Raw genomic sequence first — 26652 nt, forward strand, 5'->3', positions numbered from 1 at the left:
AGCATTCAAAAAGCAAACTGAGCTCATGTGGCTGCTTCAAATGGAGGTACCCCCTACTCTAGATACAAAAAAATTAGTATTTTAAATACAGAAATATGTAAAGTACATAAAAAGCATCATTTTGGTTCCCCAAACCTTCTGTTGTGATTCTCCACACACAAAGCCCTGTTGCTGCTTTAAGAATTGAAATACATTTGTGAAGCTCTTCCTTTGCTATTGAGCACCAAACTGAGCTGGGGTGTATTTTGGTTATTTTGGTTTGTTCAGTTTCTCCATAAACATGAAGGTTGTGCTGCTACAAGGGGGAATAACTGGGAAAATGAAATACAATGACACTCCCTGAAGCCAGGTCTGAGTTTCTATCAATGCTTTTATTTTTGCTTAAGGAAACAAAAACCACAAGCAATGAGGAAACCATTAAAGGTGATGGTCCCTTCTCCCTCTGCTTCAGCTGATAATTAAAAATTGCTGTTTTTACAGGTGAAACTGTGTTCAGCAGTGCTACTGAGAAGGCACAGAAGAGATCAGGTGTAATCACAGAGCAGAGATGAACTTTTTATTTATTTTTTGGATAATCCAAGTCTATGTATTAAAATACACATTTTGATTTGGGAATTAAGGAACCTGGAGCAACCTTGTAGAAGTTTAATACAAAACAGTAGTAAATATGCAAAATACAGGTGATAAGCAGAGCAGTGAGGCAAAAGGAAATAATATAAAATTTGATTTTTAAATGTAATTCTTTGTCATCCATGGCTTCCCCCCAGCCCTGGGTATAATGCACTGCCAGTCTAATCAGGACAACAATGAGATGGTGGAATTTAATTACCAAAGCATCAAAAAGGAGATGGCACAGGGAGGCCTGATATCTGCATTAATATGGACTGAGCAGGCTGTGCTTGAGGAAAATGAGGTTAAAACCACCACAGCTTGGTGATGTACAGTACTTCTTCAGTGAGAGGACTTCTCCCAGGTGGATACATCCTCTTTCAGCACAGAGATTTCTGGGAGGTCTCAAACAGTAAGGTGAAAATTGAGATTACAGTACAGCTGCAGACACAGAGTGAGCCTTTGGTTACATGCAGGTCACACCTTGTGTGCAGGTATTGGGCATTTCACCCAGTTCCAGGAGAGATTTTGTCTTTTCACCCTGCCATATTTACTCAGAAGTTGGGTAAGGACCATTGAGATGGAGCTGTTTACACATTTCATTGATCTGCATCAGCACCCCTTAAAGAACAAAACTAAGAAATCTACATAGGACCAACAGAGCAGAATTATTCAAGTTCAGTGAAATATTACAAAAAAAAGGTTTCCTTTTTAGGAAAACTCAGCTATGGTAAAAATATCTACTACAGTGCACTGCACTGTAATAAATATTCAACATAAATTAATAATTTACAAGTACCTGAGCAAGTATACAGAGCACCATAGCACAGCACAGCACCAAAGGCAGTAGCTCAGAATTCTTAAAAATAATGCTGTTTTAAACATTAAAAATTCTAAGTATTGTCATAGAAATGAACTCCAGCTGGAGTTGAAAGATAGTGCAAACTTCTGTCTTCACTTTTTAAAATAAAGGTGTCAGATTTTCATTTCACATCCATAGTGTTGCTGGACCTGGATACCTGTGGTGGATGTTTGGGAGCAGGCCTGTTGGAAAGAAAGCAAACAGAGTATTGTTACTTAATCTCCATTTCTTTGGGTGCTCATCAATTTTGTACCTGATCAAAAATGTCAGTAATGTTGCAGAATTCCAGTGGTCTCCAAAAGCTGTAGGAGTCAGCTTGAAATGTTGTTGCTTTCAGAATTTCTGACTAGAATGGACAGCCAGGGGTTTACTCAAAGTTTCTTTGTGCAATTTTTTTGCTAAAATATAGGAGACAATATTGGTTCTATTTTTAATGTTTCTGAGCACTGAAGTGCTTTACTGGTAGAATTCTTGTAGCTTAAAACACCAGTTTTATCTTCCTTGGAGCTCACTTTATTCACAGGAAACTGAGGAATATTGGGTAAGAAAACAGCATTGACTAAACTCACTAACATTGGGTGTGGTTATTCCACTTCCTGACTATTTTTTTCAAACATTAGACTTTTGAAGTGCACAATTTCCATGCTTTTTGAATCTTTTGGGTGACATTTTCAGATGATGTCAACTGATGTTTCCTTGGGAAATAGGTGATGAGGAAATCACTTTTTTGGTGGCTGATTTTAACAGCATTCAGTTCTCAGCCTAATTCAGATGGGGGGAACTGTGGAGAAAATTCATTTTTTATTGGTTAGTTTTGTAAATATACAGCCAGGTGTTTACAGTCAAGCCTTCACAGGTATTATAAATCCTCATATTCTGTGGGAGTCAGAGCAACTGTGCTGGTGCACTCCCAGTGAGAAGCAGCATGATAAGTAAAATTAGGGATGGAAATTATGTTGGAAGTGGTTGTTGCAGCAGCTCCTTGAGCTGTTTTAGCCATGTTGCTGTGAAGTGCTAAAATCCAGGTGTTGGGATTGATACCTTTTTGGGATTGCCTAAAACCAGAGGCTAGACAAAATTAAGGGAATAAAAAGAGGTTATATATATATTGAAGGGTGTTCAGGTACATTTTGGGCAGACAAGGCTCCTCAGGGACCACACCCAGAAATGGATGGTGGGTCACAGGTTTTCATACTTTTATGAAAAAGGGAAAATTAAGGGAATAAAAAGGGGTTAGTTATATTGATTGAAGGAACTTCAGGCACATTTTGGGCAGACAAAGTTCCCCAGTGACTACACCCAGAAACGGATGATGGGTCACAGGTTTTCACACTTTTTAAAGTTTGGTCCATTTGCATATTGGGGGTTAATCTTCCAATTACAGCTTCAGTTAATGAAGTAATTTTCCTCAAGTTTTCTCCCCCCAAACTCACTTTTGTTTACACTTGTGGGCCCTGAGGCAGTGAGGTGTCCTTGATTGCCAGGCCTGGAGGAGAATTGTTGTGTCTGCCTAAAATGGGGAAGCAGCAGCTGGCACGGTGCGTGGAGTTTGGGTTACACCCTGCTGAGTTACAGGATTACCGGCAGATGGAAAGCACAGGAGCTGCAATCCTAAGGCACGAGGATGGGACTGACCTGGCAGGGCTGGCGTGGGGCAGAGCCCGGGGCCGTCCGGCGGGGCCCTGGCGCGCTCGGCCCAGCGGGTCCGCGGGGAGAGGCTTCCGAGGGGCGCTGGGCTTGGGGGGCTCCTGCAGGGAACACGAGCTCCTGTCAGTTCTCACAGGGGACAGCACGCCCTCCACCACACGGCCACAGCTCATGTCAGGCCATAGAATTGGGGAGTCACGCGCTGGGCTGGCTTGGGAGGGACCGTAAAGCCCACCCAGTGCCACCCCTGCCACGGGCAGGGACACCTTCCACTGTCCCAGTGATGCCTTGGGAGGCTGCTGAGAACAGGGTTAAAGGAATAAAGAATAAAGCACTTAAAGGAATAAAGCAGGTATTTATTAAAAGGCCTTCACAGATACACCCTGGGCAGTTCAAGAGCCTGGCCATGGCTCCACCCAAGATGGACAATGAGTCACGAGTTTTCACACTTGTGTAAGTTTTGGTCCATTTCCATATTGGGGTTAATGTGGAAATATTTTTGCTTTCAGAGTATCTGCCTGGAATGGACAGCCAGGAGTTTAATCAAAGTTTCTTTGTGCAGTATTTTTGCTAAAATCTGGAGACTATATTGATTCTATTTTTAATGTAGATGGACCCAAGATGGATGGCATGTCATGAGTTTTCACACTTTTATAAATTCTGGTCCATTTCATACTGGGGTTGATTGTCCAATCCCAGCTCCAGGTTATGCAGTCCCATCCTCCCAAATTTGCTTCCCTCAATTCCCTGCTATTTTCACTTTCTGGGGCTGAAGCTGCAGCGGTGTCCTTGGTTCTGGGGCTGGAAAAGGATTGTTCTGTGTGCCTGAGCTGTGAGGAGAGCTGCTGGCACTTCATATGAAGTTCAGAGTTGTACACTAATGCAGTACAGGATCTGGAAAATATGAAAGCTAAAACTTAAGGCATCACCGGGGTGTTCCAAGCCCCATCCAACCTGGCCTTGGCCACTTCCAGGAGGCAGCCACCACTCTGGGTAAAACTGACACCTCATCCCCCCTCACTGTTTCCTCCTAACACCTAATCTAAACCTAAACTGAAGATATGTTATGACCAGGTAAGTTTAAATGAGTAAAAAGTAACTTATTTTTAATAAGCTGGCACTCTAATTTTAAACCAAAGATTTAATATTATATTTTCATGATTTTATGACTTTTGATTCCTTGCTCTAGAAATGCAGAGTGCATCTCTACTGGACTCAATGCTTACTTGGTGGTAAATGGAAACAGCAAAGATTCAATACACAACTTTGTAGAAGCAGTTCTATAGAAAGGTGGGAATGCTCGATATGACGTTAAAATGGAAATTCAGATGGCCACAAAACCAAAGTGCCCCAGTCTGGTTTGGATTGGGAGCATCTGTGGAATTTTTTTTGCTGTGCTTTCATTCAGTGGAATTAAAGGCTCCATTAATAAAGAACAGAAGTCATCTGCTGTCAGGCTGGGCCAGTGGCTCCTCTGGGTGGTCCCTGCAAACAGGGAAACGTGGCTGTTTGTGCTCCTTGTTATGGGGAGCTGGGACACATTAAGGGGCTTGCTCAGGGCACACAAATCTCTCCAGTTTATCCCCAAACTCACTTCAGATCTTTCTACTACTGGAGCTGCATAGCCAAGCTTTTCCCAAGGAATTTTATTCCTTATTTTTAGTTAAGGATCATTGGTAAAGTTAAAGGAAACAAGAAGAGCTTACAAGCATAATCTGATTAAAGATCCTTTGAAAGATGTGATCCAAGCAATCAGAGCATGAATTGCTCCTGAATAAAGTCCAACTTTCATTATTTGTTTTGAGCATCCTTTTGTTTTTTTACTTTCCATGGCAAATATTTGCTCTTTCAAGAAGGAAATGCAGATTGATTATCCACAGGCATTTTGATAAGGAAGAAAATACATGAGCTTAAGTAAATCTCATATATAAGTTTAAATTTGCCACAAACTACATTTTAGAGTTGCATGTAATGTCCACCCTCTGTTTAATTCTCTGCATAACAAGTACTAGTATTGATAGGTACACAGGCCCAACTCCTGATTTATTTATTCATTCATTTCCCACTCAAAATGTCCTCAAGTTAAAATATCCTTAAGGAGGAAGCAGCCAAGTGTTTTGACAGGAAGTGTAATGTGGTGGCAAGCTGCTAGGAAAGGGTAAATGAAAGAAAAAAATTGAAAAGGGACCTCTGATAAAAATGGAGCAGGAGAATAAATGGTGGCTGAGATAAAGCAAAATGGAGCAGCACTTGATAGAAAGGAGATGCCACCAGGAACACACAACCCAAGGAACAGAGGAAAAGCTCTGTGAAGAAATAAATCCCATCCCCCAGACTGATTACAGAAGGGTCTTCTCTGTTCTTTCTGTGCCACAGGAGCATCCAAACTTTGTGTGTTACCTCGTGTGGGGCCCTGCAGAGCCTTTGATGTGCTGGGAATCTGCAGCACAGCTCAGGGTACCACCACAGCTCTGCTTCCCTCATTCCTTCCTCCACTCCTTCCCCTACAAAGCTTCAGCTCTTCCTCACAAAGCGTTTATGGATGGATCTCTTTGTCCATTTTATATCCACAACCTCGCATTTAATGCATTCAGGCCCTGCTTGGGGAAGTGTTGTTTTAAATATTGGAATGAAAAAACACAATTCTCATACTGAGCAGCTCCAAAGACATCAGGTGCATGAAATTCCAGCTTTTTTCCACTGATTTTTGAAGAAGAAAGTGAAAACCCTCAGTGATTACAGCCAAGCTGAGGTGTCACAGGAGAGATTTCCCAGGATAACTGTGGCAGAAGGAGCAGAGCTGGGCTGAGCTTGGTTTTACTGAGGAACAAGTAAAACCACTTTTTTAAGTGGTAAAATTTTGAAGTAAAAAAGTTCTATTCCCTGGCATTAGGATGAGCTGTAAAATACGAGATGTATTTTGGTAACAAGAGGATGAGAGTGTCAGAGGCAGCAACTGAATGCTAAAAGCACCAAAATCGAGGGGAAAGAGATCAAATCCAAATGCCTGCACTGAACCCATGGCTAGGATAAACCTGCACTGTTCCCTTGATTCACATGGGGCTCTGCTGATTTATACTGACCTGTGACTCTGGCCCATAAATAACGACTGTTTGCCTTGCAAGAGCATCTGAAAGAAGGAAAAGCTGTTTTTCAGTCAAAAAGATAATTAAATATTAAACTTGGCAAGAGCTAATTCGCTGAGGATTTTTTGTTTGCTTGATTGGTTTGGTTTATTTCGTGTTGTCTTTGTTTTTTAACTATTTTACTTACAACTGAAGGCAATTTTATATAATTTACAGCACCATCCTGCAGCACTGAGCATCTGGGTGATATCCTGAATGTAGCAATGATTTTTCAAGTCCTTCCTCTGCTCCCCTTCTGGATGTGCTTCCAAGAGAGAGCTGAAGCAATACATGAAGCAGTATTTATATTTATTATCCCAAACTCTTCTGAAGCTAATTTACTTCTTCCAAGATTTGAGGGGAAAAAATTGACTTAGGAATGAAAGATTTTCTCCCCACACAGTGTTTTTTGGTCCTTCTGACATAAAAAGTAGCTGTTTCTCACAATATTGAGGTTATGATCTAATTTTGAAAGAATCTATTCTTGCTCATTCTTTAGGCTGCCTTGAGCTGATCCCCTGTTTGTGTTCCATGCAGAGGCTGAAAATGGTGCAATGATATTTTGCTTGATGAAGGAACTGTCACAATGAATTTGAGCTGCCAAGCTGAGAAGCTTTTTGGCAGTTTCAGATCTGTCAGTCTTTGCTAGTGGTGGTACTGCAGGTCTGGTGTTCCACCTGGCACTCTGGGTGACATTTGGAGCACAAGGATTTAGGAACATGAGCTGTAGAGGGGAGCACTGGGCTGCTGTGATGTGCAGTGAGGCTGGAGCAGGTGCAGATGCAGTATCAGAATGACAAATGGCTCCTTTTCCTTTTCCTTGGAAAGCCTTTTCTCCATCCATATTCTGCTTAAGAAGCAGAAAAGCACTTGCACTTGAAATCTTCCCTATGACCACTGTGAATGGTGCAGAATGTTAGAGAAAATGAGAAAATGAACACTAAGACCACTGGAGCTAAAGACAAGCAAGAGGAATCAATATTGCTCCTGACTCCCTACAAAATTTATTTTAGAAGAATCAGCGTTCCTTACTCCTCTGGAAAGGAAAATGACTGGGAATGTGGAAAAGGGAAGGTAAAAAAGCAAATAAAACACAGATTGCACTTGGAAAAGTTGGTCTAACCTGAGTGATACAATGTTCAGGCTTAGAAAAAATTAAATCTAGAAACATTTATTTGCTGCCACAATGGGCAGGGACACCTCCCACTGTCCCAGACTGCTCCAAGCCCTGTCCAACCTGGCTTTGGGCACTTCCAGGGATCCAGGGGCAGCCACAGCTGCTCTGGACACCCTCCCTGACAACTTCTCTGGGCAGCCTCTCTCATCCCTCTTTGTTTCTGACATTTTTCCAATCCCTTTTCAAAGCCCTGCACTCCAGCACTGTCTCAGAGCTGTCTCCTCCTATCCAGCACCAGGAAAGGGTCTCAAGCAGCTCTCAGGGCTCCTGCAGGTGAGAGCCTGGTGTTAACAACACTCACTCCATTTCAACCTTGTACCACAGCCAGAACAGGAACAGCCTGGGTGCTTTGCACAGAAACAGTCGCTCCAAAGTGCCACCAAAAGGGAGCAGCCAGTGACAAGGAAAGGCACTGTTTAATGCACACAGCTTCATCTACCCTGTCTATCGCCCTCAGATGCATCTTATTCAAAAATAAAAAATAAAAAATAATTACCATCTCCACTTAAACATTGCAGTGAAAGGTGGGTCTGCATGAAATAGTGGTTTTTGGGTCTGTGCCCTGGAAAACCAGACTGTGCTTCATGCAGCCCTTGGCAGGGCAGAAGCACATCAAGCTAAGACACCTTTTGCTCTTGCACATCACATCTGCAACATGACTCCCTAAACTCTCTCTCTGTGTCTGGCAGCTCACAGTTGTTGTCTTTTGAGTGGTGAAGGCAGAGTTCAGGATCCAAAATTTTAGGATCACAGCCCCACTAGCCACAAGGCAATTTTTCTACAGCACAGTTCTGAACTCACACAAAACATAAAGAAAATACTGTGGGAAAAGGGCAGCAAGAAAGATGACAAAACACTTCATTTCTCCAGACACTCACAGAGTAAATATTACATAGAAGAGAATCAATGGTCCAAAGAGAACGGTTACCTGGGTGAACCTCAGTGAAGGATTAGCTGGCAGGGGTCTCTCAGGCCCAGCTTGGTGTCCTGGCAGCTGGGGAAGGGGTGGCAGGACCCTCTGGGGTGTTTTTAATGGTGGCACCTCGTGTGTCTTCACAGGGTCGCTGATGTCGATGATCTGATACGGCAGCGGCCGCCTGGGGCCATCCCTCTGGGAAAAACCATCCACCAAAGTTAGAAATGGCAATCATCCAACCAAAATTATACATTTCAATCATCAAACAAAGTTATACATTTCAATCATCCACCAAAGTTACACATTCCAGCCACCCAACCAAAGTTATACATTTCAATCATCCGACCAAAGTTATACATTTCAATAATCCAACCAAAGTTTTACATTTCAATAATCCAACCAAAGTTATACATTTCAACCATCCAACCAAAGTTTTACATTTCAATAATCCAACCAAAGTAATACATTTCAACCCAACCATCCACCAAAGTTACACATTTTGGTGTTAACAAAAGTCACACATTTACACAAATCTTCCACCAAAGTTACTCATTTCAATAATCCAACCAAAGCTGTACATTTCAAGGGCTGGCACAGAATCACAGGATGGTTTGGTCTGAAGAGATCTGAAGGACCAGCATGTTCCAACCCCTGGCTATGAGCAGGGACACCTCCCACCAGGGAGCTGCAAGCCCTATCAAACCTGGCCTATTGCTACTTTAAAATCCATGGGAGTCCCCTGCTTTTCTCTCCTAGAGACAAAACTATTTATTTTCTGCACTGGACAGCTCCACCTGTATTCAATGTGGAAGGCACAAATGAATTTTGAAGCCTACATCCTCTCCCATTTTACTTAATGTTAGTCCTACCTACATGATATTAAGTTCATGTAATTATTGTATTATAATAAATCACTTAATTGAGATCAAAATACATGAGACCTTTTTCTGGTTTTCCCCCACTTTAAAAAAAATATTTAGGGACTCACTTTTTGTATGGCTGTATTTTGTGGCTTCACAATGAGGTTTTTACTAACACATATGGTATGAACATGATTTGGCTCAGATGAACTGGAAGGTCTTGCTGGACTCACAGACCTGCAATACAAACATTTAATTGTTGAACACAACGTTCTGCTTTGTAACATTTTCTTAAACAGGAGCCTCTTTTCAGGATGGGATTTTGCAAGGACTTTCTGCCTGGTTATAGTAAACAAGGAAAGTAAAAATTGTCTAGCACTCCTGCAAGAATAAAAATAAATATTGATTTTTTAGAAACCAGTAGTCTGTTAAATTAGCTTCTGCAATCTGTGGAAATGCAGCTTTGTAACACCCAGGAGACTATTCTAATGAATCTAACATTTAAACAGTAATGACCTCAAATAGGAAAGTTTCAGCTCACTCAGCTGAGTTTAGATAAAAGGCCATGCAGTGTAATGAAACTGTTTCAGGCAAATGGAAATAAAGACAATACTTCCATCGCTGCTTAATTTTTCATCCCAAAAGGAAAGAGGGATATATTCAAACCAATACCTGTGTTATTTACTGCCTATCAATGAAATTAAACCAACCCAGGGAAAACACTGCTGATAATGCTGAATATTTTTTGTCAAGGCTGGTTCTTCCTAATACATCCACAGTGATGAGAATTGCTGTGTTTACTGCTTCCTTTCCTTAATAGCTATTGGAATATAATTAGGGAAAATGGGCATACCTTAATTTCTCTATTGTTGTCTTCTTGCTTGTAAACAACCACCTCATGAAAGTCTTCCTTTTGAGGTACATGATTGATCCAGCAAAGATAAGGCACAGGATGGTTATCAACACTCCTATGGTCAAACTCTTATTGTCTGTAAAAAAAATCACATGGAGTTAACTTCTTCCAAGGGCCTGCTCACTGCCTGGCCAGGGTTTCTTTGCTATCTTCAAAAAAAAAAAATCTTTCAGCAGTGAAATCATGATGGGAAGCTTTGTCATGGAAATAACCACGCTGTCATAATTTCACTATTGCCACCCACTGCAGCATCTGGCATGCAGAGGAGAGATCCATTTTGGTTTAGAACAGTATTGTTCATATGAAAGCAGACATTATTTCCCACTGAGATTTAGTTTGTACATCCACTTGAGAGGAGACTGCTTGCCCTGTAATGTCCTCAGACATAAACCAGAAACATCTTTGAGGTCACTAATGTTCCAACACTCTGGGGAAAAATTGGCATGGAATAATGAAATCCTGTAAATTTAACAAAGTGTAGAAATAATTCTTTTTGAGGTTGACCAGTTTCCACTCTTTCTCCTGTAAAAAAAAAAACAGGTGGAGCCTGAATTCCCACTGACCTGCCTGTCTGATGGGCCCACTGTCCACGCTGCCACCAAAGCCTGGCCTGTCACAGAAGGGGGGGGCCCAGTCAGCCTCACAGTGGCAGTTCTTTTTGTTGTTGCAGACCTGCAAAACAAGACAAATGGCTTAACATGAAAAACACCCGAGAGCAGCCCTGGCTGATAAGGGCTTCTAATCAGACAGTGACACATCAGAGAGGAATAAAACTTGGAGAAGAAAGGAGATGTGCTGATAGCTGCCTGCTGCACACTGAGGTGGCAAAGAGCAACTTGCCATGGAGGAAGAGGATCCTAAAAACCATTATTTCTTTGGCAGGAAATCGTTGGAGTTGCCCCAGCTGACAACATCAATAATATGAGGATAATCAGACACCTCTTAAGTCTTGTTCTCTGTTTGCTTCCAGCAGCAGCATTATCTGCCTGGTAACTTCAGTTCCTCCTGCCTGCACAGGAGCAGCAGAGCTTTGTCAGCCCCCCAAGTATTACTGAAGGGGTATTGGGGACAACCAAAGGTGATACAGAGACTTTATTATTAGAAGGCATGAAAAGACGCTTGATTATTAGAAATCTACAGTTCTTATAGAAACAATGGTGGACCTAAGACCTTTAGGAATCTTCTCTCCCACTATTGGTGAATATGAATAGCACACTCTAGAAAACCGTATTTATAAACAATGGTTACAGAAAGAGAGTTAATAATTGTTTGAATTCTTCCATCTAAGTTTCTCACAGCTTCTACACAGCTTCCCAGGATTTTCCTGGGAGAGCCATGTCTCTCTCTGTTCAGAAGATATGTAATTACTACACCCCAAGCTCTCCTCTCCATAAGGGCTTGCACTGAGCCCAGCACAGATTTTTCCATGGCTCCAAGATGAACCAGTTGCTGGAGTAAGCTGTGAAATGGGCTCAGGGCTGAGGAAACCCTGAGGGAGCTTTGATACCTGTCCTAGGCTGACTATATGATGCTTTAATCCCCAGCTGTCGTGTTCTGTTTATGCTCAATAATAATTTTTGCACTTTAGGACTTGTTGCAGAGAGTGAAGGGGGCAGAGAAGAAGCTCAGTTTGTTTTCAGACACTGCACTCACTCCTCCACATTCCTGCTCCTGGCCTGTGCTGTCTGTGGGTGGACAGACAGCGGGACAGAGCTCTCCGTTGTTTTAGTTAGTTTTAGCTTGCTGAGGCAAACAAGTTCCCTGGACTGTGGGGTTTTTTTCCCTTTTCTTTGGAGCTGTTTAAACCTGCTCTGGACTGGACACCAGCAGAGCACCAGCAGCTCCACCTGGGGCCCACCAGGCCGGGCCTGGCCTGTGACATTTCCAGCACTGAGGGACTGATCAGAGCCTGAGTGAGCTGAGCTGCAACCCGGGGAGGGACTTTCTCAGTTTGTCATCTCTTTTGGAGCAGCAAGGGGTTTTATTGTTTAATGTTGTTTAGGTTTTATTGTTTAATAAACAGGTTTTTTTTCCACTTGTCCCCAAGGAGGTATCTTCTCCCAAACCAGTTGGGTGAGGAGCCGATTGAATCTGCTTTCCTAGAGGAGCCCCTTTGGGGGTTCTCTCCAAAATTTGCACTGAACCAGGACAATACCACACCTGCACTGGCTGCAGAGACACAGTGCTCTGTGCTGGGGTGGTTTTAACCTGGATGAGGGAACAGCTGGTGAGGCCTGACCACCCCTGTGGGATCAGAGAGCTCTGAGGGACTGGAGCTCAGCACCAGCACAGCCTGGCCCTGCTGCACACAGGGCAGGAGCCAGAGCTCCAGGGCTTTCCCCACTGTCCCCAAACCCTCATTATCTCCTCCTGCTGCTCCTCAGGCAGCTGCTGTGTGGTGAACACAGAGCTTAAAGCTCCCTGCTGGCCTGACAGAATGCATGGAGTCACAGAACTGCTCAGGCTGGAAGAGATCTCCAAGGTCTTCAACCATTCCCCAGAACTGACAAGGCCACCCATGGCCCCAGGTGCCACCACATCCACATGGATTTTAAATCCCTCCAGGGATGGGGACTCCAGCACTGCCCTGGGCAGCTGTGCCAGGCCTGGAAAAACCTTTCCATGAAGAAATTTTTGCAAACATCTCCCCTGAGGCTGCCCTGGCCCAGCCTGAGGCCGTTCCCTCTGCTCCTGTCCCTGTGCCCTGGAGCAGAGCCCGACCCCCCCGGCTGTGCCCTCCTGGCAGGAGCTGTGCAGAGCCACAAGGGCCCCTGAGCCTCCTTTGCTCCAGGCCCAGCCCCTGCCCGGCTCCTCAGGGATTCTGCAGCCCCTGCCCAGCTCCCTCAGGGATTCTGCAGCCCCTGCCCGGCTCCTCAGGGATTCTGCAGCCCCTGCCCAGCTCCTCAGGGATTCTGCAGCCCCTGCCCAGCTCCCTCAGGGATTCTGCAGCCCCTGCCCGGCTCCCTCAGGGATTCTGCAGCCCCTGCCCAGCTCCTCAGGGATTCTGCAGCCCCTGCCCAGCTCCCTCAGGGATTCTGCAGCCCCTGCCCAGCTCCTCAGGGATTCTGCAGCCCCTGCCCGGCTCCCTCAGGGATTCTGCAGCCCCTGCCCGGCTCCCTCAGGGATTCTGCAGCCCCTGCCCAGCTCCTCAGGGATTCTGCAGCCCCTGCCCAGCTCCCTCAGGGATTCTGCAGCCCCTGCCCGGCTCCCTCAGGGATTCTGCAGCCCCTTCCCAGCTCCATTGCCTTCCCTGAACTCCACCCCTCAATGTCCTTGTCCTGAGGGATCCAAACTGACCCCAGGATATGAAGTCATATTTAGGTGCTCAAATCAATGTGTAAATAAAGATTTTGGGCTTTAGGGTTTGTTGTCAATAAGGTCCTTAATTCTGTGCTAACCCCAACCATCACTGATCTGCCACCACCATGGAGAGCCCACAGCACAGATTAATAAATGAGTTTTCAGTAAGACACAAATCAGTTCACAGGAGTTTGGGTTATTCTGAGCATGCAATATTCTGGCCAGGTCAGCTTGGCAGGCTTTCAGAAACACTGTGCTCCCTGTGTCTGCAGAGCACTAAAATATTCAGAGAGCTCAGACTGGCTGTGGTCATGTAAAATTAAAAAAAAATAATTTACATTTCAAAGACAGCAAGATAATTAAAAATATACTTTGTTATATACTTTGTTAAGCATTATTTTTTAAATTAAAGCACCACAGGAATTCCCATTTACAATTCCACAAGGTCAGTTTTGCCACTGAGGAGTCACCAGAGGTTCTTGTTTGTACAGACATAAAAAATGCCAGTCCAAGCCTCTGCTCATTCCGTCCTCAATGATAAGAGGCAGCACCATCAACACACTCAGTTTTGCAAATTCAGGGTGATAAAATAAGTTAAAGCAAATTAAAATCCTTCCTCAGAGAGGACAGTGAGTTTCTATGGCTCTTCCAATGTGGCTGCCACAGCTTTTCAGAGAAACAAACAGCTCATCAGCACATCAAGGTTAATAAGGCAAAGCTTGACATAATTAACATTATCATAATATAAACTGGGTTTCAAACCACTGATATTATTAAATGATATCATCACATTTTTCATTCTGTGCCACTTTCATGCCACAAAACTCATCAATATGGTTTTACTTTTTTTAATGTTTTTCGAAATGCTGTTTCATTTGCCTCTCAATTCCAATGTTTCCAATGCTCAATTCAAAAACTTCAACTTCTTTGTATCTATGGAGAAATTGCATTTTTGATTTTTAAGGGGAATTCTTCATGATGGGGGTCAGACTTCAAATTGCTTTGAGGATTACAAGATTCCTTTGTATCACAGGCTGTCAATTAAGAACAAGATAATTACTGCCTGATAAACATTTCTTTGTCAAATAAAAACAATTTCATATAAGGCACAGGGGAAATGGAAATACATAATAAAATGTATTGCAGTGACTCTGATCTATGGCAGGCAATTATAGATCTCAAAGCCATTACAGAAAGTGATTTCATGTCCAGTGGTTATTGAGGGATTGTAAAAAATGTTTTCCTAGGATGCTTACCCCCCGTCCATGGCACTTGGTGGCACATTTATGGACCCCAAAAACGCTGGTGTTCTGGCACTGCCGGTTCAGGCAAATCTGCAAAATTAAAAAAAAAAGATTTTGAACAGGGACAGAGCTGCTGGGGCTCCCAGGGCATCCTATCCCTTCTTTCAGCAGTTAAATATTCCCAACACAAAAATATATATCATTATATGGACAAAAAGGACACCAGGATTGGGTGTCTTCTTATTATTTCCCTCAGCCCCTTTTAAATCTTTGAAATCCAAATCTGAGCAAGTTGAATTGTGCTCTCCTGGCCAGCCCTGGCTCCACACACACAGTTCACAGTGTGATGTTGTGCAAGAAAACCCTCACAGATCCACTCAGGTGGAACTACTGGGGAGACCCTGGGGTTTGGGAGTTTTTAAAGCCAATTTAAAAATCAGTAATTTGCATTTTTTTTCAGGACTAAGAGTGCACTGAGCAGGATTCCTTCTGGTTCCTGCTCTGTTTTCCTTCCTATCTTCACCACAGCAGATGATTCCTTGAGCAAAGCTTTGGATCCTCATGGTGTAAATTATCAGAGTTTTGTTTATATCAATAGTGAAACATTTTTCATTCCACTACAGAATGTGGACCCATAGTAGTGAATATTTAAGTGAGGTCATTGATTTTTATGGTCTCATCATTGTTTTCCAGGAAAACCAAGATCTTTCCAAGTTTTTCCACATTAAATAACTTTTTTTTGTGTCAAATATAAACCAACCCTATTTAACATTTAATATTTATAGGAAATGGAAGTAAACAAATAGCATATGCAGAGGAATAAAATTCAAAAATTTTTTTTTTGTTTTCCATTCATTGCAGATAAACTTTACGCTGCCAATGGAGCTGAAAATTGAGGTTAAGCAAGATTAGTGCTGAGCAATAATAACATCAAACAACAACACAACTGATGAGCACGTCTGTAACGAGAAGTTACCCTACTCCAAACAGAAAAAAGAAGGAATTAGGACTAGAATAACAGTTCCTATGCTATGTTGACAACAAAAAAGGTCAAAAAGCCCCACACTGCACATTTTGCTCATGTTTAACTGCAGTGCAGTTCAGTAGTACTAAAAGTCAGTCACAATAATTAGCATTAAGCTGGGAATGGTGTTGAAGGAGGCGACAGGGATGCTTAATCAGGGCACTTATGCCCTGGGGAGAAGGAAAAATGGAAAGGAAATTAGAGTGAATTGGCATCAACATGCAGGCATGGAGAGAATATGGTCTGATTACAGCACTATTCACAATTCAAATATTCACAGTGCAGCAGCTCCCAGAATTCTGATCACATTAAAATGGCTGCGTTTCAAATTGTGCATCTCCAGTTGAGAAAACCCAAGAATATTTAAATTCATATTCTTAATCCATAATACAAATGCACTAATGTCCTCAAAGTAAAACATACAATTTCAGAAGTATTAGCCTGTGTATTCTATAGTGTGGATGTGTATGATTAGATAGATTAGAAAGATTAAATACTCATTAGTAAAACATAATGGGGTGCTTTCTCAGTGCTGAGTTGCCTTTGAAAAGACTTTTTAGAACAGATTGACTTAGAAATGTTGTAAGGGTTGTTTTCCTGTAGCAGAGCTGTGGTTTCACTGGGGATGGATTTCAAACCTGTTCCCAGTACAGTGAGATAATACAACGTAATTCAAAAGCTTTCAGAAATTCAGAGGCTTACTTCAATTTACCACAAATTATCAAAGCACTTGTTTTTCCTCCTTTTTGCAAGCAAACCCACTGAGGGTATGGAAACCTCCTTCATTTCAATAGATCTTGGACTGCTTTCCATTCCTCCTCCCCCTGTAAACTCATGGCTGCCTCCCATCTTTCTCAGTTCCTTTCCTCACAAAAGGAAAACTTAGAATGAGTTTTTTCACAGCCATGTGAAATCTGGGCTGCATTTGCAGTGGGTAACTCACAAAGTTTGCAAAACACAAACACTAAAATCAGTTTTGGTGGCGGAGCATCAATGGGTTTATAGTTTTCTAAGAGTGCATACAGAGATAGGTTTTCCTGCATGAAAAAAAAGAAGTGGGGAGTCATAATCAGAAGATAAAATACGTTTTGAAACCTCAAGTGAAGTTAATGACAATTTTGCAATGCCAGAGATGCTGGGAAAGGGAACACATGGAGCTCAGGAATTCATTAATAAGCCTGTAATGTATTTTGCTGCACTTATTTTGCAGAAAACCTCAAGCCTCCGTGGGCAGATAATTGGGACTGTCTTCAAAAAATCAGTCATAAACTTAAGCAACTTGCATTGCACAGAATCCCAGGATGTTTTGGGTTGGAAGGGACTTTAAAGCTCATCTATTTCCAACCCCCTGCCACGGCCAGGGACACCTTCCACCAGATCAGGTTGCACAAATTTGCATCTGAAAATCCATAATCCAGAACAGTGGCCAGAAGGGAGGAAAATTTGTTTCAGTCTAAGCATGAGAAGCAATTATTTTGTGGGGAAAAAAAAAAATCCAAAGAAAAAAGAAGTACAAAACACTTGGCAGAGTGACAGTAGCGATGTTCCCCTCGTCTGGGAGCATTCCAGAATCTTACTTTTCCATCTCCACACTTGGTTCCTGCCAGCACCAGCCCAGGGTCAGGCATATCATCCCCCAGATACACGTGGGTGCCACGGCACAGGATCTTGCCCCCCTCCTGGAGTGGGATGTTGGTTTCTATGGAAACTGCATTGGTACCAATGACGGGTCGGTTTGCTCCTCCTTGACACTGGATCTTTCCACACTTCGCATCCCTGATGGAAATAAACACAACACAAGCAAGGATGAGGTGAATCATTTGAAATGTTCCAAGCCCTCTGCCAGCACCTGTTGCTGTGTTTGCAGGGAGAGGCCCTACCTGGGTTCACATTTGGCAAAGGAGCTCTTGGAGTCCTTCCCGCAGTTGCCGTAAGGGTCTCCAGCAGAATTGACTCTCTCAAAGCAGATCCCAGGAGCGGGTTTTGCACCTGAAACAAAACCTAATCAGAACTCTCATCTCATACAAGGTGTTTTTAATAATTTCCTTTGAGCTCTGCTGGTGCTTTAGGGGAAAGGGGGGATGTGAGCTGAATGTTGATGAGGTGACAAGACAGCGGTGCATGCTAATGGAAGGGTTTGGATGGGTGGGATTGCCAGAGTTTGTCTCTGAGCAACAGGCAGTGCAGAACTCCTTCTCTTCCAGGATTTCTCAGCTCATAGCCCTCTTGCCAATCCTCCTAGGACACAAAAACTTCTAGCAAATACCAGACAGACAAAGGCCAGCTGGAAAGTTGACTCTTCTTTTGCAGGAGTTCATGTTCTAGTGACATCCCAAAGAAAATTCTTTTCAAGAAAGGCCTGTTTGACTGCAATTGAGAACAAGCCAACAGAGAAAATCCAGTTGTAAACTGGGTGTAAAGATGTGAGCACCTGGCATGGCAAAGGGAAATGAGCTGCTATTAACTCAGGCTGAAGGACTGGGGAGAGGAAAGGAGACCATCCCACCTTAACCCTCAGGACACCCACTCCTGAGAGGAAGAGTGACATGGAAGAAGGGGCATTTCTGTCATGGTGGTAGAAGTGGGAATATGGGAGTTCAGGCAGCATCTGGCTCTTATCTGCTGTGATCTTTTCTGATAAAGACATATCCTAATGGCAAAGGAACTTCCCTGGTGGGAGTAGGGCTGGAAAAGCTTGTGCAGGCAGATAATTAATCCTTGCACTTCAGAAGTTCAAGGGCGCTATTAGAACATGTCTTCTAGTGTTTTATACACACAATCTCCTGCTCATTTCCCTCCAGATTAGAACCAATTACAGAATATCTTCTAGGGGAAGATGCATCCGTTCATCTGGAATGTTGAAGAGGTGAAGGATCTGCTTCCCTGGTTTGACTGCTGCAACAATTCATTAGTCAGTGTACTGGAATTTAATCCCTTTGTTCTACAGTGAAGTGTGGCTTTCATTTCCAGCCAATAATTGCTGCTTCTTGCAAGATTAAGAGGCCCTTTGTTAGGGCTCTTTACTACTCTGTATTTTCTTTCCATGAAAATAATTAACAGCACCATCAAGTCACCACCAACATTTCGACTGCTCCAACAGGGAGACTGGCTTTGAGCAGCAGAGAAGAAACTCTGGCTAAAACTGAGACCAGAGACCTGCTACCTGCATTTCTGTGCTTCTGACAGATCAGCCAAACCAAAGCAAAAAGAACTTGGCAGCAAGTGATGTGATAGCCCAAAGGCTGAGAATATCCCATTTCTACAGTGCTCCTGATCTTTACCAGACACAGAACATTTCAACTAATGCTACATTTTGTCAAATGTTTTGAGTCACTTCCAAGTGTGTATGCCTCTAACTGTGGGTAAAACATTGCATTTCTTTGAGCCAGACTGAAGATTTCATTTGAAAGCCTTCAAAGAGGAAAATGTTCTTTTTTTCTTTTCTTAAAAGAAAAAAAAGGGGGTCAGATTCCTGGAGAAGAAAATACAAATATGACTGTAACACTTCCAGCCAGTATGGATCTTTTCACTAAAAACTCAGAGATTAAAACTTCAATTAATTATCTGCATTTCATAGTCAGAAGCTTGACTAATACTATATACAGCTGAACAGCAATCTAATGCTATTAAGGACAAAATATTAAAACTTGGAGAGACTTAAGATGGCACCCTCTTTTCCTTCTAACATTTTAACATGCTGAAACTGGAAAATTCAGCAAGAAAGGCACAGAAGGAACTGAATATGAGCTGATAGTTCCCTGGAGAGAAGGACAAGAGCCTGAAATTCTTTGGAAGATTATGATCAAGCTTGCTGAGTTCAGAATATTTTTTCAAATCTAGAACTCCTAAAAGGGACCTACACAGGATTCTTTCAATTCTTTTTCATTAAAGTTCAAGCAATAATAATAATAAAAAAAAATCAAGAAAAGCATCCAGACGAGGCGCTGTGCAGAAAAAGCAAAAGTTAAATTTCCATTTTCAGCATGCAGATGCCTCCTCATCTTTCCAGGGTGGGCACACTCAGTGTTCAGCTTGAGACAAACATTACCATGTACAAATTCTATAGCAGCTTTGGAAGGGCTGGGGAGGGAAGAAACGTTCTGGGAGCAAGAGGCCAAGGAAACCTGCTTTTTCTAAAACTGCTTTTTCTAAACCTGCTTTTTCTAAAACTGCTTTTTTCTAAAACTGCTTTTTCTAAACCTGCTATTTCTAAAACGGTTTTTTCTAAACCTGCTTTTTCTCCCACATGTGCAAGGACCAGCTTGTGCAGCCCTGGTTGTGAGCAGCTGCTCTGGGTGTTGTTTTTGGCCAGGAGCCTCAGCCCAGCTCAGCTGCTGCCATGGAATTGAGGGGCTGGATGCTCCCTTGGAGCTGTGGCAGCACAGCCCAGAGCCCAGACACGCTGTCCCCTCAGTGCTGTCCCCTCAGTGCCAAAGCTGCCAAAAGCCAAATGAATGCTCATGTCCTGTGCTCTGACTGCAAGGGATGTAACTAAGGCTTATTCTAAAAATGGTTTTTAAAAGGGAATGCACTCACTGAAGACAGAGAGAGTTTAAGGTGCTCCTCTTTCACCTGGTGGAAGTTTTTGGGTTTTTTTTTTTTTTAGTGTGGCTGATTTTTTTCCTGAATTCAGCAGCCTGGTGTTGCAGAGATGATGGAAAGCAGCCCCCAGGAAGGAAAACACATCTGCAGGGCTCAGACACTGAGCTTTAACTCCAGCTTTAATAACACTTGACAAGAAAAAGGATCTTGTGGAGCACAAACAACCACTCCCCTGCCAGGCTGGGAGCAGTCTGTGTGTGGAAACACCTGGTACCCAATGATCATCTGCAGCCTGGAAACCAAAACCCAGCTTCACTTTCTGCCTTTGGTTTCCACCCAAGACATGCTGGTGCTTGGGATTCAGAAGGCTGTTCCCTCTCCTCACTGGCTTCTCACAATATTTGTACTTCTTTATGGATGAAAACACATCAGAGTGTGAGATGCTGAACAGATGGAGCTACCAAGTTAAAAGGAGGTTTTCAGAGGATGCTTAAGGAAGAGAATTGTAATGTTGTGTTTCTGGAGGAAACCCATTTATCATGACTGCACCACGTAAACTGAAGCAGAAAGTCCTGTCTTCCTCTATTTTCTACCTCTGCAGGCAGAGGCAAAATGATTTGTGAAGGATTTCTGAGGGTTATTAAGTGGTTTGAGCTGGATGAACAGAGTTTATTTCACTTTGCTGTTGGTAATTATAGTATCATGACCCTCTAATTAAGGTCCTGTCAGCCCTTCCATGCCAAGCCTCATTCAAGGGATTAAATCAGCCCCTGGAAGCTGCAGAAGGTCAAAGCTCACCCCTGCAGCTGCCAGCCTGGAGATTGTTGGGGTTTTTTCTCCAAATGTGTATATTGATGAGCCCACTTCTTTCCCTATGCAGTTGCAAAAAAATTAAAAATAAAAATATAAGTTGCAGGGCACAGAAATGCTGTGTCATTTCAGACCTGTTGCCATAGGTAAACACCAACAGAGCCTCTTGAAAGGAATGAGGGAAATTTCTGACCATGGTGCTGATTCCATGAACACAAGAAACATGCTCTATCAGGCTGACAGCAGAAAAGGAAGATATTTCAGTTCAGCTCCCAGCTGTCTGTGGGTGGGGAGAGGGGAAAAAAACAACCTCTGAGTAACAGGCTGGAGTTCTGTGGCTCAGGCTGTGCCAGCCAGCACCACGAATAACTGTGCAAGTAAATATAAGCATAAAACCCACAGTTCTCTGTCGTGTGATCTGGGTTTCAGCTCATTAACTTTCTTTTTGCTGCAAAGCAAAAGTTCCACGAGCTGCCCTTGGCCTCTCTCCCCATCCTGGTGATCCCTGTTCTGTCTGGACAAGAGCAAGATGGGGTTGAGCATTTCTGTGCATTTAAGGAGGATGAAGTCACCACCCCTGAGAATATGATTTAATATCTTTCCCATCTCCAGAAGAAAAAGGCCTGGCCATAAATCTGTGATGGTCAAAATAGTTTGATTTCACTGAATTCAGGAAATTGCAGTGCTTGGACAATTAGCAGTTTTCCAAAAGCAAATCAGCAGTGGTTGGGTCAGATATCTGAGGCGGGCAGCCCATTTATTTTGTGTCTGTAGGGTTCTACCTGGCAAAACCTGCAAAGTTCTCACTCAGTAACAAATATTGACATCTAAATTAAGAATGTTCCTGCCTAAACAAATGGCCATGTCCATGCAACACATTTAAATGTCTTCTAATTATTAAATCAATGCCTGCCATTGGCTCCCCAAAATCATTGCTTTTTTCCCCACTTGGGGAAATTACAGGAAAACAAACTGACAAACTTCCCTAAAGAATCATTTTCTTGTCGATGCAGAAAAAGCCATGAGTTTAAAGTTGAGAATCTTCTGTTCCTTGGTAATCAATGATTTCTCTGTCTTGAGCAGCTCTATCTGTGTGTCTGTTTCTCCTGGAAAATGCCACCACACAAAGCATCACCATTGATGTCCCTGCTATCAATAGGTCAGATCAGTACAATCTGATAATTTTGAATATGGACCAAAAAAAGGTCACCAGAATTTCCTGCTCCCCAAAGATAAAAATGACATGAATTATGGAGAGAGAGAGAGAGAATGGAGAGCTCTGGGAGCAGACTGGAATCAACCTGGGCTCTGAGAGGAACTCATGGCTATTTTCAGAGATTCTCCCCAGGAGCTCCTCCCTTCTCTTCCCACCAAGCTTTCCACAAAGATAAGAAAGAAGAAAAAAAAATTCCTCTATTTTATCTGAGCCACTGTGTTGAGAGAAACAAAAACAACCCCAAGGAAATGCAAGTGCTTTTCTGGAAACAGGTTCCTACTACTCAAGCCTAATGTAAACAAGCTCTGACAGTGTTCATCATTTTTCTTTAAATAGATCTAAAAACATGAAGATTGACATTTATCATTGGGCTTCTGGACATCTGTAACCTGATGAATAAAGAAAGATGTACAAGGGAAGACATTAATAAGGAATTCAATATACCGAATATTATTTTAGGAAAAGTTATTGTATTTTGTTCTGCATGGATTCCTCCTAGTGGGAAGAAGAAAATAAGGAGAGACTGAAAATGAATTGTAATATGATTTTCCTTTAGAGGGGGAATTTTTTTTTTTAACACAAAACTAGGCAACACAGGCAGTTGTTAAAAACAGTTCTGATCAGACACAACAACCTGGGAAAAGGTTCCAATGTATATTTTTGGTACAAAGTCCAGAGACAGCATCTTAGAATGTCAAATCTCTTTGTGCTGCAGGCAAGGCTGGAAAGACGTGTAGGTTTTTAATCTGTATCATGATCTGTACATTTTTTCCAACTGCATGAGCCACCCACCCCTCTTCTCATTCCACCCCAAATCTGCCAGCTCACACTTCAGCCAGATGTGTGAGAGAGCAGTGGATATTCACATCCCTAGTCTTTAAATCCAGAATATGGGCATGATTTGAAGTGTCCAAGGCCAGCTAGACAGGGCTTGGAGCAACCTGGTCTAGTGCAGGGTGTCCCTGCTCATGGCAGGGGTGGAATGAGATGATCTCTAGTGTCCCTTCCAGCCCAAACCCCTCTGGGAATCTGCGTTTATTTTTAATTTATTCTTCCAAAAACGTGGCAAGAATTAAGACTTTCAGTTCAGGTTTGGTCACGTCCCTTCCTCCCTATTTAAAATCCTTCTCCTTGGGCCTTCCCAAGACAAAACCAAGGGGTATTCCTGCCAAAATCTGTTTGAGCTCTGTTCTTAACACATCTGTCTCATAAAGAGAGATGGAGCTTCCATGCCTGCCAGTGCCCATATCAAACAGTCCCAAGAAGGAAGGCAGGAGAGAATTAGGGGATCCCAGGGCCGTGGTGGAATTGCTGTGTTAGGAAGCAGACCTGGCAAGGAGCTGCAGCAATGCAGCTCCCTGACCTTTAGAGGAATTTTTCTCAGCCATTGACACCACAAACAGCCTGACCAAGTAACTTTCCACAGCATGGGAAACTGGTTCAGGAGGAGATTTTTGCTTTCTACAAGAGGAAATGTCTCTGTATGCAGGGATTAGAAGTCCCAGTCTGACTCAGGCTGGAGGCTATAATTGTCCATGGCTCTATGAGCTCACATCAGCTCTAGGACACGCGTGGGATTGGAGCACAGCACGCTTTGTTCCACGTGAGGAGTTCAGTTCTAAGCTGGAACCCCTCCTGAACGTGCTCTGATACCCACATGGCCAAGCTGACCTGCTGTCTGCACTACTGGGGCTGCTTCCTGAGATGCTTTAATGCTCTTCTAAAGAGAGATTGCAAAAAGTCCACGTTCTCTGGGAAGGAAACAGAGAAATTCTTCAGTAGTATTCTGGGGAGGGCTTTGACCAAGGGAAACATCTGTGTGCCATTATACTGATACAGAGGTTTTGGAGCAGAGTTAGAGATGCTGAATTCAAAGAGGCTGGAATATTAGTTTAAAAGAAATAATTACACCTATTTCTAAGTAATGTTTCTTCTTAGGAGAGAGAGTTTTTCAAATTTGAGATAGAAGGTCAGAGATGCTGAAGGAGACACGATTTGGATTCATACCAAAATTCTGAGTTAATACTTGCATTTCAATGGCAGGGTCACAGGGCTTTATAGAAAGGTGAACAGCTTTCTTGGGATACATGTTGAGAACAACTCAAGAACTCATGTTAACAGATTTCTGCAAAAAGGGAGCAAATTCCCACGGGAGAATAAACCCCTTTCTGCTTCAGTGCACACCCTGCTAAAAGCACTGTCAGGAGGCAGTTTCCAGGTGACACCAGTTAATAAAATACACACAGTGATCCAGGAGTCTCATGTCAGTGTCAAAAGCTGAGCCCTGGCTGGGGATGGAGCAGACACATCTGTTTTGCAGATGAGCTGTTTAGAGCACAGGAGGAAGCTCACACAGCAGCCTGAAAAGGGCTGTGATTTCAACCTGCCAGGAGCGTTCAGCACCTTGTGGGGTGACATCAGGCCATATCAAAGTCAGGAGGAAATGATTTGTCTAAGTTCACCTATCCATTTGCAGCTTGTTGCTGCATGAGCCTCGTTACCTCCTGCTGCAAGACATGAATACGACAGCAAATCAAGGCTGGAATGAATCACCCAGAGATTCCCTCATGATTCAAACAGCTACAGATTAGTGCTGCACCCTCCAGATCTTTATTCCTTCCCCCAAGCCTCTGTCAGACCTGTGTCCCAGTGCTGGTGATGCCCTGTGCAGGCTGCCCTAGAACAGAGGCTGGACAGAGCTCCAGAATAAAGCAGGGATTTATTCAAAGCATCTCCTCCATGGATCCACCTTGGGCAGCACCAGAGCCCAGCCAGGGCTGCACCCAAGATGAACCAAAATGGCCCCAAAATGCACGGCCGGGCACGGGCTCTGTCCCTGGGATCAGTTCTGCTCCATTTGCACCTTGCAGTTCATTGTCCCATTCCAGCTTTAGCCCCTGCAGTCCCACCCTGCTTGTTTTTCTCTCTCCAGCCCATGGGGTTTGTGCTCTGGGGCTGAGATTTGGATCATTTGTCCTTGGTGCCCAGCTGGAGCAGGAATTGTTTTGTCTCCCTGCTCTGTGCACAGAGCTCAGCATCCCCTGGTGCGAAGCCCAGACCCACACACTAAAGCAGCACAGAATGGGAAAAAGAGAAAAGCCAAACCTGAGGCCTCTCTGGCACTCACCTGGGCCCCAGAGGGTGATGCACTGCTGCTCGTGGGTCTGGCAGATGCCATTGTAGCAGTAGCCATCCACCCCGTGGCACGCGTGCCCGTCGTGCAGGTAAACGTTGGCCGGGCACTGCGGGCTGGCCCCCGTGCAGAACTCGGGCAGATCACAGGAATTGCTCGACTCTCTGCAAGAAATCCCTGCTGCTTTGAGCTGCAAAACAAACAGAACTTCAGTGGCTGGGCTGTGCCTGGTCAGCCCTGCAGCACAGGAGCAGATAGATTTCCCCCTGGCCCGGCCCCAGCTGGCTGCAGAGGACAGGGCAGGGATGGCAGAGCTCTGAGTGCACGGATCCAAGCCATGCTGGGAGGCTTTGGCAGCAAGGAGGCTCAGATGAAGCTGCACACATGACTCAAGACAGAAGGCAACCCCAGCCCTGATGTTTGCAGGTGGCTCCTTCATCGTGTCTGAGCACAAGAACTCTGGAAAGGAGGATCTGGAGCACTGGGCAGGTCAGAGACCTTTCCATCCAGGGCAGCTGATCACAGAACACTGTGCTGTGTTAGGGCTCAGGAAGCCACCAGCACACTTGGTTGTGGGTTCAGATGCCCAAGAATTCACAGCTTGGAAGGTTCAATTCAAAGATCTTGAATAGATCTTGAACGTTAATAAATCTATGGAGTTACATTTCCTCATGGAAATGTTGTTCTGATGGGCATCAAGATCTCCTCAAACTTAGTTACAAGATACTGTTTGTCCTGTACCAATTTCCATGGAAAATGATATTTTTTTTTTGGAATGTGCCAGTCTGAACATTCACATCTCAACAGCAGCCACGAAAGTTGGGTGAGCTCTGGGAGCAGCGCTGAATTTTAATCACATTGCCTTTGGTAAAAAGCAAAGGACATGAAGATAGATTGATTTTGCTAAAAAGCAATTCCTGGCTGTGAGGATCCCTTGCTGCTCCAAGCTCATAGGTTGCCACAGACAACCTGCTGGGTGCTTTATTAGCCCACAGGCAAGGGATGGTCTGAGAATTCAAGCAGGTAAATGCCTGTGGTAAGCTGGCTTTTATAGAGTGTTAGGAGACCACAACAGCTGATGAGCTGCTGATAAAAATACATTATGCTGTTGATAGAGTTAATAATTTAAGGACCTTCCCCCCAAAAAAGAGGGTTAAGCATTTAATGAATGCTTGCTGAGTAAGAATGAGAAAAATTAAAGCACACAAAAGTTCATGAAAAAGAAGTTTTGCATGAGTAACTGAAGGGGCCACAAAAAGCACAGAGACAATTTA

The 26652-nt window shown here is 43.5% G+C and overlaps 1 protein-coding gene across 1 annotated transcript in view; it reads right to left on the bottom strand.

The window, feature by feature from the left end:
- Positions 1-352: 352 nt before the first annotated feature.
- ADAM12 (ADAM metallopeptidase domain 12) overlaps positions 353-26652 on the bottom strand; it is a 189065-nt gene continuing 162765 nt past the window's right edge. Inside the window, exons 14-23 of the mRNA XM_036386247.2 lie at positions 25373-25568; positions 17558-17666; positions 17255-17453; positions 14666-14743; positions 10673-10781; positions 10050-10185; positions 9325-9433; positions 8349-8531; positions 3107-3219; positions 353-1653 (exon numbers count right to left, since the gene is read on the bottom strand). Coding sequence (XP_036242140.2) covers positions 1593-1653; positions 3107-3219; positions 8349-8531; positions 9325-9433; positions 10050-10185; positions 10673-10781; positions 14666-14743; positions 17255-17453; positions 17558-17666; positions 25373-25568 — 1293 coding nt within the window. The 3' untranslated portion in view covers positions 353-1592. The remainder of the gene's footprint in view (positions 1654-3106; positions 3220-8348; positions 8532-9324; positions 9434-10049; positions 10186-10672; positions 10782-14665; positions 14744-17254; positions 17454-17557; positions 17667-25372; positions 25569-26652) is intronic.

Source organism: Molothrus ater, chromosome 8, assembly GCF_012460135.2.
Source record: "Molothrus ater isolate BHLD 08-10-18 breed brown headed cowbird chromosome 8, BPBGC_Mater_1.1, whole genome shotgun sequence".
Taxonomy (NCBI): Eukaryota; Metazoa; Chordata; class Aves; order Passeriformes; family Icteridae; genus Molothrus; species Molothrus ater.